This window comes from Paramormyrops kingsleyae, chromosome 12, assembly GCF_048594095.1.
Source record: "Paramormyrops kingsleyae isolate MSU_618 chromosome 12, PKINGS_0.4, whole genome shotgun sequence".
In the NCBI taxonomy this organism is placed as follows: domain Eukaryota; kingdom Metazoa; phylum Chordata; class Actinopteri; order Osteoglossiformes; family Mormyridae; genus Paramormyrops; species Paramormyrops kingsleyae.
In genome coordinates, this window is record NC_132808.1 from 17,943,214 (window position 1) to 17,955,213 (window position 12,000).

A 12,000-nucleotide genomic window follows, 5' to 3' on the forward strand; every position below is an offset into this window, starting at 1 on the left:
CACTCTCTCGTAACAACCTAATAACCTTCCAACAATGAGGAAACGTGGCTCGTGTGTTGTACTGTCTAACAAGTAATAACCACTGACTTCTCAAGTGTCCTCTGCTAGGGGCGCTTCCTTAGAGACAATAAAGTAAACAAAAATATGTTCAAACAATAATTCCAGAACAAACAATAACAACAAAATAGTGGCTAAAGAATTAAACAGGGTTCACCAAACATCTCTGCCAACTTTATTGCACTAATTTCACAAATGGTTCCACTCACACAACAGAAAACAGCAGGTACCTTGGAGCAAAATTAACATTCACTGTTTACTTCTGAACCATCTGGTCCTACGTTTTACTGGGTACGTATAGAAATTAAGCGAATGTTTTGGGCATGAAAACACTGACTGTCCGACAGTTATTTATAAACATAATCTGGCACAAGCACAATATAATTTAAAGCACATAAACAGTATAACTTTCTCCACACAGAGGTTTATTTCTCCCTAATAAAATAATAATTTCAACAAATACGTGATTTTAATGCAGCAAAATAAATTGCCTGGAAGTTTAGTATAAATATTTTATAAACCATTTCTGCAAAATAAAAGAGAAGTACAAATGTGTTTGAGATCTGGCAGTACATTCAGTTTAACACGTAAGCATTATAGTTGTAATAAAAAAAATGGATTTTGCCTTTGGCCTTTTTTTGGAACTATTAGCTCTGAAATAATGACAAAGTGCTTTAAGAGCCAGTGAGTGACATACCAGAGTGAACGGCGGTGGAGTCTGCAGAGTCCACAATGGGGAGGGGGGGGGGGAGGGTAAGCTAATCGTTGTAGACATGGGGTTTCCTGCAACACACTCCCGGTGGAACTTAATGCATCTCTCCATTCCCGCCCCTGGCACCAGACTCTTGAAGTGTGCCGAAAAGCCTCGCGGCTCTGCCAGCTGTTAGCTATGGTGCCACCTAGTGGTGGGCTTCCGTTCAACTCAAGCCAGACCACCACTGACACAGATTCAGTTGAAGAGGAAAATGGGCATCTCCATGTCAATGCTCAGTGCCAGACTAACAGCACTGTTGTGTTTGAATGGAGTACCAAGGCTATTAGGTATATATAAGGTCCTCAAGTTTCTGTATCCATCAAGCTGACGGCCAATTACTCGAATGAATCCACTAGCTGATCCAGTTTGGTCCCTGCGTTTGGCACGGTCCATGGGTCCCAGAGCTGTGCTGGCTTTCTCTGACTGTCAGCATGGTCCCAGGAGGACAGACGCCCCCCCTCCCCTAGCAGCTGCACTTATGTCTGCTTACAGCATGGCTCTGGGCCACACAAGTGAGCTTAGCTGATCCTCTGAAGACAGGAGTCATTCTCTGTATCCAGGGAGCTGTTGTGTCCAGAAGAAGGGTAGAGGTCCCTCTTCAGCACGCGGTTGACGATGTGGATCAGGACCTTCTTGTACTGCTGCCGCAGTAAAGAGTACGCAAAGGGGTCCGAGGCAGCTTTGCTGTATGTCAGACACTTACTCACGATGCCCCAGTGCCTGTTTATGCCTACAGAGGGTAACAACTCTGCCAACCTGAGGGCAAGTGAAGAGAAGGTAATCAACAGTGATAGCAATAGTTTGTAGTAATGGGCATATGAAACTTCATAAACCATTAGCTATATTTTCTGAGTTCTCTAGATGGTGCTCATTATTCATAAAAGGGCTCAAAGCAAAGCAAGAGCACCATCTAGTGGGGTCAGAAAATACAGCAAATGGTTCATGAAGCTTCATTTGCCCATTACTAATGGATTGGACACAGAATTCAGTACTCAACACGCATTTATCCTGGTGTTACCCTTGTGAGCATCAACATTCATATTTAACACTGCTAGTTCACATATTTTTACTTGACATTTAAAAAGCATCACAAGAATGATCTGTGCTCTACCTCTGCCTCGTGAAGGCGTTTGATACGAGTGATGGTATAGAGTAGACCTAAGGGGGTTGACTCTCACCTGATGAAAAACTTTACTCATACACAAGAATCGTATTGAACCAGTGTTGTCACTGATACTAATAAATATTCATTATTAATTTTCATGTTAAAGATATTTTATCACCTGCCTTTCAGGTTTCAGAGTGAGTTTTTTCCAATCTCTGTGCCTTTCGTTATTTCGATTATGTAACCGTATTAGCAGGTATATGTGAGAGATTGAATATCTTAAAGCACACTTACCTGGTTACAACATAAGGGGCGAAGCAGATGATAAATGAACCAATAAAAATGCTGATCTTCTTTGTTGCGCGCTGTTTTCTCTTCTTCTGCTCCACAAGACAACGTTGTTTGACACTGGAGAGGTTAGGGCACACACATACCCCATTGTAAAGAACAGGTTGCATGATGAATAAATAAATATACAAACAGTTCTGTCAAATCTAAAGCGATGACTAATCGTTAATGCTGTTGGTAATATAATCGCAAATATTACGGTCAGTGTTTTATATCTCACACAGGGGTTTACCATACCGACCTTAGTTACAGTCCTTTAATATCTGTTTTATGGTAGATTAGTTTAAACTACCACCGTGCGCTGGATATTTGATTCGCACCAAAATAAGCAAATCAGCATACCTTGGGTGAATATCTACCAGCAAGAAGAGGGTCTGCATGGTTATCACGTCAATCCTTTTGCAGTGAAATCGTGCCACTTTTAAGACCTTTAGGTATGTGAAGCACAGGGTTAGGAGGGAGAGCATGAAGCTGGTGGCATGGAACACGACGGTGAAGACTGTAAACTTTATCCGCTCGCTTTCTGCATTGAGGTGCAAGGTGCAGGAGGCATATACCTGGTGATAATCAAACCAAGAAAAAATCACTGGGATGAGGGAAAAGGTGAGCGAGTGAAGCCACGAGTAACAGACCATGACTATTGCGTCCTTGTATCGCATTTTACTGGAGTAACTCAGTGGGAAAACCACGGCTATCCACCTGTCTATGCTTAGCGCTGCCATGCTCAGCATGGTGTTCGCAGTCAAAAAAGTCTCCAGAAAGCTGACTGCCTGACAAATACAGTCTCCAAAGGGCTTTTGGTTTCTGATAATCCCCAGTAACGTCGCTGGCATGTTCAAAATCGTGATCAGTATGTTGCAGAAAGACAAATTCATTGTGAAAATGCCCGGCACCTGCCTTCTTATCTCGGTGCTGTACATAAAACATAGCAGCACCAGTAAGTTCGACAACAAAGAAACAATCGCGACCACAAAGATGAACAACACTAAGAGGATTTCTGCCAAGTCCATTTCTCAAGCCAGGATGTCACCAACGTATTATCTGCAGTTGTCGAAATATCTCCATGATCTCCAGCGTGACCCTCGGTCGCTCATCCTCAACACATCTCATTCCTTGCGGGGAAATTTAACTCCTCCAACTCTCGCCTGCGAAGCCGGAGCTGTCCAGCGTGCTGAATCCAAAAGTTGATCGCCTCCGCGGCCACCCGACCATTTCCCCTTCACACTCGGCGCAGCCTCTTCCACATTCGCTCCCTATAATTCGCCGAAATCGCTTTCATTTTTCGAGGAACTTTTGGTCGTTAGAAATTATGATGATGCACAATATTTTCGTGTCCGCTGCTGCTGTGATTCCTTCTATGTGAAAATCCGAGGTAGAGAACAGATCATGCGCATAAAACACAGCCCGTCTGATACGCGACTTGGGGGGGGGGGGGGGGGGGGGGGGTTGTCCTTCACCTGATGAGAAACTTTAGCCATGCAGAGCCTGAATAAGTGCAATCATTATTATACACTCGCAGTCTTGTTATTTATGAGTATTAATTATTATTATTATATTATTATTATTATTATTATTATTATTATTATTATTATACTAGCTATCAAGGGTGTAATTAGAGGATGTAATGAAGAATTTACAGAGTAGACTTATCTTGGCATGTCTGCACATCAAGCTGATTTCATTTATACGGGCGGATCGCTGGGTTTAATGAAGAAAAAATGATTTAAAAATATCTTTATGCCACAACACATTCATACTTTGCAAATAACATCGTCTATCGTTTCATTTTACAACAAAGTAATACAGTAGTTCAAATATTTTTTCAATTATTATTTCAAATGTTTTTTTTTGCTCAAAATTTATCTGTTTTGAGCACGTCTCTGTATTTTTGATGAACCCATTCTCCCCTGCAGTCTGTTTAACTCATGTACAGTAACTGCAGCCATCTGCTTAAGTGACAACGGTGTCCCTGGCGGAACCATAAATCCATTAAACATAGATGTCTTAAATAAACCGTGTAAACAAAGAGAACAAGAAAGGCACAGAAAGAGGAAACGGATAAATTTACGGATTCTGAGAACTGAAAAACAAGCATTAAAATACTTATCGGTAATACTTCAGACCTCCAGTCTTGTTTATTTATTTGCTTATTTATTTATTTATTTATTTATTTATTTCCTGCTCTTTTCAGTTATAAACCATCACGCCCAAATGTTTCGCGATGTTCTTGTCAATTCACGTTAGGCCCACATTAAAATATGATTTACCTAATTGCCTTACTCCGATGGTCCACAGGGACACGCTTGATAATTACAAATGCATTCGATTCTCTCGTTGCCCTGACACTGGGAGTTAGGCAGATAGGTTCATTTCCCGAAATTAATTATTCATTACAGACCCAGAATAACCGGGAATAAAGACGACTACATGTTTCAGCACGGTATTCAAATGGATGTGGAGAACGGCAATATTCTGGTGACTAAAAGCATCGGACACAGGAAATTAAATTAAATGGAACAACATTTTTAGCCAAGTCATGCCAGCCCGTTGAATACAGTATAATGACATAAATATTATATGACTAGTAAACAGAAATTTTAGTGAGGGTCTGTATCGAAAAACATTAGGGTTCTTGGAGCAACAAGTGACAGTGATTAAAAACCTGGACACATGAACAGTTATTACAAATGTTACAGAGAAGTTGCGGTGGTCAGTATTTTTTATTTGTTTGGTGACAAATCTTAAACACTACCTGATAAATAGGTATACTACTGAGAATACTTCCTAGGGTAACTAATTACTACTAACAGATAAACACTGCTCTTAGTTTCCTTATTCATTGTTTTAAAAGAACCATCTTGAATAAATAGCAGATTAACAACCCGCTGGTTCAGGTAAGACCATGCAGGTATGTTTCGATTCCCGCGATAAGTCACTTCTGTTCCACGGATGGGACTCTGCTTTGCATGTCTGTTGCATTTTGTCTTTTATATCCTATCCTGCTGGGCCCAGTTCTCTGGCTGGATAAAAGCGAGTATCTTTGTCAGATATTAGCAACCAAGGAAGCCGGTCCTCTGGTGCCATCCATCCGTCGCCTGCCTGCATAAATCAGGCAGTCTTACATGGACTGTCTAACGTATCTTACATATTTTATTAAACAGAAGAGGTTGGGGTGGGGGCGGGGGTGCTCTCAGACTGACAAATTTTGTGACAGTCCTGTTCTATATTTAAAGCATTAAACAGCCTAACGTGAATCTGAACCTAGCTTGTGCCTTGACGGATGTCAACAGTAACATTTTTAAGGACCTGCTAAATCGAGGCACTCGAAACACGGCCATTGTGTTGGTCAGCATATTCCTGCATTGTGTACTTTGTTGAATGCAAAAAAGTGATGAGTAGATTAGCATTTACCAAAGAACACTTAAATACGTTCTAAAGCAGACCTGTGGCTGTCTCTTAGCACGTCCAGCTTTGCTGGCTGTTTTCCTGTATTTACAGTGATTCGAGTTCAGATCAGCTCAATAGGAAGTTTTCTCTGTTGATTTTGCTTTGTTGTCATCACATCAGCTACTGAAACATTCTGATCAAGATGAATCAATATGTTAATTCCCTCAGCATCGCCCTGTGAGGTTTGGTAACCGCCTCATTGTCCTACAAAATCTCCAGTAATTCCTTCAACAAGTTTTAGACATCCAGTTTTTTTTCTCTGCAAGGTCAGATCAAAGGCTGCTATGGTTACGGCTTCATCCAAAACTCGCCTTACTGGAAAATGCTTCAGCGCGTCACTTGAAAGCCTTCCTGGTGAGACTAGAGGGCACGTCTCTTATTTACATGGAGGGAAACATATCTGATTTATTGTCGTCTGCCGGGTCAGGCCGTGTTTGTACGCAGCAGCGCGTAACTGTGTATTTACACACTGGAGACGGCAAGGTCTGTTGATTGGCCCAGAATGTGCTGCCGTTAGGTAAGACTTCACAGCCCTCGCCGTTCCGTAATGAACATGGTAATGAGGCGACTCGGGCCGCACCTAAGTTTAGGCTTCCCCAGGGTCTGGTGACTCACTGTCTCGGAGAAGATGTCAGCTCTCGGAAGTGGCTGCTCATCACAACACCCAGAGACATCACTGTCTGTTCTGTGTATCCCTGTTTCATTTCATTATCATGATCAGTTATATTAATATGATATGATAAACATTTTATATATATGTATACATATAAAACACACCTGTGGAAAAAATTGAGACCACAGAGACACAATTTTTCGTTTGACATGCTAATATAACGGCCATATTCAAAAAACGGGATAGAAGTAATCCAGCAAACTATAGGCCAATTACTTTAACTTGCATAACTGGAAAAGTAATGGAAGCTATAATCCAAGTGAAAATGGTAGATTACCTGGATTCAAATAGCATTCTGAGGGATAGCCGGCATGGATTTAGGAGAGGTAGGTCCAGTTTAATTTGCTTGAGTTCTTTGAAGAAGCTACAAGAGAAATTGATTACAAAAAGGCCTATGATGTGATCTACTTAGATTTTCAGAAGGCCTTTGATGTTGTCCCCCACAAATGGCTCTTGCTTAAGCTCAAAGCTGCAGGGATTTTAGGAACTGCAGCAGCTTGGATCGAAAACTGGTTAACAGACAGAAAGCAGCGAGTAGTTATTAGAGGCACAATGTCACAGTGGGCCTGCGTTCATAGTGGGGTACTGCAGGGCTCAATTTTAGGACCATTATTGTTCCTAATTTACATTAATGATATTGACACCAATATATACAGTAAACTGGTTAAATTTGCAGATAACACCAAGGTGGATGGTGTAGCAGATACGGAACTAGCAGCACATAGGCTACAATGGGATCTTGATTTAATTATTGACTGGGCTGATACCTGGCAGATGGAATTTAACATAGATAAATGTAAGGTAATCCATGCAGGGAGCAGAAATATAAAGTACAGATATTTTATGGGTTCCACTGAAGGTAGCTGATTATGAGAAAGACCTCGGTATGTATATTGATGCTTCCATGTCCCACTCTCGCCAGTGTGGGGAAACAATAAAAACGACCAATAGGACGTTGGGTTACATCTCTAGGTGTGTGGAGTTTAAGTCAAGGGAGGTGATGCTACGATTATATAATTCCTTGGTAAGACCCCACCTAGAATATTGTGTGCAGGTTTGGTCACCATACCTTAAAAAGGACATTGCTGCCTTGGAAAGGGTGCAATGTAGGGCTACGAGAATGATTCCTGGTCTTAGAGGAGAATGATTCCTGGTCTTAGAGGAATGTCTTATGAGGAGAGGTTAGCTGAGCTGAATCTGTTTAGCCTCAAGCAAAGGAGACTAAGGGGGGACATGATCCAGGTATATATGATTCTAACAGGTCTGGATGCTGTTCAGCCAAATGGCTGTTTCAATATTAGTTTAAATACTAGAACTCATGGCCATACTGTAAGTGGAAATTAGCAGGAGAACATTTTAAAATGAATTTGAGGAAGCACTTCTTTACACAGCGTGTGGCTAGAGTATAGAATAGTCTTCCTGTTCAAGTACTGCAGGCTAAAACCCTGTGTTCCTTTAAATCTAGCTAGATAAGATTTTAACAACTCTGAGCTATTAGTTAAGTTCTCCCCAAACAAGCTTGATGGGTCGAATGGCCTCCTCTCATTTGTAAATTTTCTATGTTCTTATGTTAATTTCTCAAGTTCTGGTTGTTTGTCTGTGAATAATATATATTTTTCTGCAAACTGCAGCCTGGTTCTTCTTTGTTTCTCATTGAAGGGCTTCTTCCTTGTTTCATCGGAATTCAGTCCTGCTTCTAGGAGCCCGATATGAACTGTTCTAGCAGTGCACTTCACACCTGCCCTAAATGTTTCCCGTTCCTTTTGAAGGTGACTTGATGCCATCCTACGATTCATGAGAAACTGTCAGATAAGTTAATGGTCATCTCTGGCTGGTCATTCCCACTGTCTCCTGCTTCACCTTATTCTCTTGTATACTGCTGTCTTAGAAGTTTTGAACCTTGAAGCATCCTGATACTCAGCGTAGCCCTCAGCCAGCAGAACCATGATTAAACCAGGATGTAAAAATGCAGATTTGTTTAAAAATATAGAGTGGTCTCTTAATTTTTTCCGCGGCTGTATATATATTGCTGCTATATAAAGAGGTAACATGGAAAAATGGATCAATACCAGAATATTAAAAATATCATAATTTTCTCTAATACATTTAAATATAGATTCAAGTATCAGTATACTATTACCACTATTGGTGGGCAGTGCATTAGGTACGTCTGCTTATTGATGCAAACAGCTTGCTCCCCCAAAGAGTGAATCCCAGCTTGCCAACTTTGGTCAGACAATACTTTTATTATCTTGTAAATAGTCTGTAGGATTTGCAAATTACCCCAATGCGTTTGATGTAGCTAATTTTAGATTTATAATGGAATAACATAAATTTGCCATAAGATTTCTGGCTTGAGCGCGAGTCTGAATGCGTGAGTGTCACGCTAGATGCGTGAGAGCTGACAATCCTGGTCAATCATGTAACTACAACCGAATATATACAGCTTGGAGACAGTAGGGGTTGACTTTAGCACTCTGCGATGATGCGTTCAGCTCGATGTCGACAAGTCTGTCTGCTGGCCATATTTAATAATTAATTATATAAATTTCACGGGTCGTATAAATAAAATATTATTAAAAGGCTGTGTCCTGTTTTGATCGAGATCCATTCCCCAAATAGCCAACAAATAATTAACAAAACGACTTGTTTTGGGGTACTGGTGTAGTTCCATATGTAACTATGTGCTTATATATCGTTAAGGTCACAGTTTCTGCTGCGCAGTGACACACCAAAGTAGCCAAGAGCTCCTACAGGTCCCAGATGAGACGGCTAAGGGACTTGGAACCAGGAATAGGTTCCTGAACTTCGGTGGGAAGGCGCCTTATGGCTGGGAGGAGTTTTGTTTTATAAGTGCTATTCTGTCAATTTGATCTTTCTTCTTTCGCACTTAAATGGAAGTTGTAGCATACATGTGTTATTGTTGCATAAATTGATGCAGCCTGTTGTTATTTCTATGCGTTTCTGTTACACATAAACGATTTGTGTGTGAGCCGTCTGCATATGCATTAAGTTTTGCTAATGCAGATTGTTGGTTGTTGCCACTCATTCCCTGCTCTTCTGGGTTTATTAATGTCCTCATCAGTAATTAGTCGCCTTTGGGTCAGCTTTCACGTTACAACTGTCGACTTCAAAAAAATTCAAGTCATGCAGGCCTTAGTAGACATGGGTAAGATGCTCAGTTACTGGGAGGCTAAGCATTAGAACAACTGTGGTGATGGTGGTAGGATTGTTGGTGCTGGATATGATGTTACCAGTATTCATTTTCCTGGAATTTCCTTGCACTATATTTACATTGATTTTGCAGACACTTTTGTTCAAAGTGACATACAAGTGAGAGAGTGGGCTCAGCCGGTCCCTGGACCAATTGGGGTTAAGGACCTTACTCAGGGGCACGACAGTGAAATCACTCTGGTGGTCATTCAACACTGACCCACTACAGTGTCCAAGGTTAACAGAGAAAGTTGGATGAACAAGACATATCCAGTCAGGGACAGTTATTTGGCTGTAAACACCATGTTACTGACTGAAGTCAGAGGAGAATGGCCTGACTCGTTACAGATAGCACATGCTTCATGACATTTAGTGAGACAATGCAATGCTGCATATGAGCTGTGCAGTTGGCCGGGCCCTTTGTTCTGGCTTTCACAGGCACTGGACAGTCAAAATGGCAGCTGTTGACTTCATGATCTCTGGAGTGGTCATGATGGTGGACAATCTAGATCATCTGGGACCATCAGATACAAGATGACGTGACTCAACAATAGCTGCTATCGATGGGTATTGTGTATAGTTGGTCATGTGCTGTAAATCCTTCATTGTTGTACATTCCGTAATCCTTCCATCCATCCATCCATCCATCCATCCATCTATCCATCCATCCATCTTCCAATCTCTTATCCAATATTGGGTTGCTGGACATTATATGGTATTATATAATGTTATTATAACAATATATTAAATAGTGATGGAAATTTCTGGCCAATACCGATAGCCGATTATTTCTAAAACTGACACAATACCAATTTTTTTGGATGTTCTGCTTAAAGAGATTTAAAGGGACATTCCACCCAAAAAAATGTAAAAATAAATAAATTACATTCCAAAAATATGAAAAAGTATTTATTTTTGGTAGGATCACCAACTAAACCACTACATTTTATAACTGTATATATCTTATATATTTATGACATTTACAACACAGAAAGGCTGATCATCAAGTGTGATAAACTCCATAATTTTCCAAGTATTTCCGAGTATATTTTGATTCCACACTGCCTGCACCGAATTTTCTTTTGCTATCAAACGCTTGCGTTACTGGCAGACTAGCCTTATCCACCAGTACGGCAGCCATCATTACTGGAACAGCTTTTGTTTCTCAGAAACTCTTCATACTCTTCACTCTCTTGCCTTAAGGTGATCAATCAAATTTGTTGTGCTGAAATGTATTAGTAGATTCTCCTCGTGAAATTTTAGCAGAGCGATGTTTGCAAAATGCATTTCTAGCTTAGTTTTTCCTAACATTAAAAAAATTCTGCACAGCAAACATTTCTCTAACTATTTAGTATGCGGGTCTACGAAGCAATACGGGTCTCCAGTTTATAGGGAAATACCGGCAGTAAACATTGGCTCATCTTTAACCATCAGCTGATGGCTGACTGTTGCTGTATTGGCCGATACTGATAGTTATACAGTTGGTGCATCTCTAATGCTAAATATTTATAGACATATGGTCTTTGTGACACCTGTTAGAGGGATTGGCCTATAGCTTATCTCTAGCCGTCTCTCGATGGAGAGATTTGGGTCATTCATGCTGGTTTTTTCCTGCTGCTGTTTCTTCAGAATATATGAGCTGGAGTGTTCAGTGACTCTCTGCCCCAAGTTCTGTGTTCCCTTCTTCTCTCCCAGACACACTCCTGTGTTTGCTTGTTTTTCTTTCCAGCCAGTAGAACAACTTACGTCTTCCTTCTGTGTATGCTGATCATGTCCCTGCTCCGGCCCGGAAAAAGAGTCCCAGTCTTCAGTTAACTCCTGGTCGCTATTCGGGCCCTTTTGTCATTTGGTTCTTCTTGTCTTTTTCTTCCCGAGGCACATTCCGTTCTTTGGTGTTGTGAGGTTGCATCAGTGGGTTTTCTAGAGCGCTGGGTGGTATTTGCCTTCCCAACATCTCCGTCAATGACCTCACAGGCTACCCTGTGCTCTTGGTTCTTCTGGGTTCAGGAGCTGACAGACTTTGTTTTCTTTAAATTTCTCTCTGAGGCGGGAGGATCCCCGGAGTGAGACTGTCGACTGAGCCCAGTCCGGTTGGGGGTGGCCAGATGTGAGAGCTCATTCTGTGTCAGGGTCTACAAAGTCATGTTTGCTGGTCTGCTGCTTACTGCCCTGCACATTTTGACAAGAGAAATTCAGCTGCACAATATTCCATCCATCCATCCATGCATACATACATACATCTTCTGACCAGTGTTGCAGAGTGTCTTCCTTTTTGCAATATAGGCCCTAAACTGTATATTTCAGATGCTTCTGCATGCACCCTATATCCCTCATATGTTTTATGATAAATGTACACAGTTTATTTTTAACATGCTATTGTTGAACAATGATCCCGTGAGAGTA

At 41.1% G+C, this 12,000-nt stretch overlaps 1 protein-coding gene across 3 annotated transcripts; it reads right to left on the reverse strand.

Annotated features, from left to right (window-relative positions):
- Positions 1 to 209: 209 nt before the first annotated feature.
- Positions 210 to 6,834, reverse strand: LOC111842605 (G-protein coupled receptor 26-like). 3 transcript variants are annotated; one of them, XM_072697599.1, is made up of 4 exons: positions 6,662 to 6,834; positions 2,607 to 2,821; positions 2,211 to 2,324; positions 210 to 1,567 (listed from the first exon to the last, which is right to left on the reverse strand). In XM_072697599.1, the coding sequence occupies exons 2-4, from the start codon at positions 2,729 to 2,731 to the stop codon at positions 1,330 to 1,332; spliced, it is 477 nt and encodes a 158-aa protein (XP_072553700.1). In that variant the 5' UTR covers positions 2,732 to 2,821; positions 6,662 to 6,834; the 3' UTR covers positions 210 to 1,329. The 3 variants fall into 3 exon arrangements, with proteins under 3 accessions (XP_072553700.1, XP_023665119.1, XP_023665118.1); XM_023809351.2 differs by lacking the exon at positions 6,662 to 6,834 and adding an exon at positions 2,822 to 3,668 and having other exon boundaries at positions 2,607 to 2,692; XM_023809350.2 differs by lacking the exon at positions 6,662 to 6,834 and having other exon boundaries at positions 2,607 to 3,668.
- Positions 6,835 to 12,000: the final 5,166 nt, after the last annotated feature.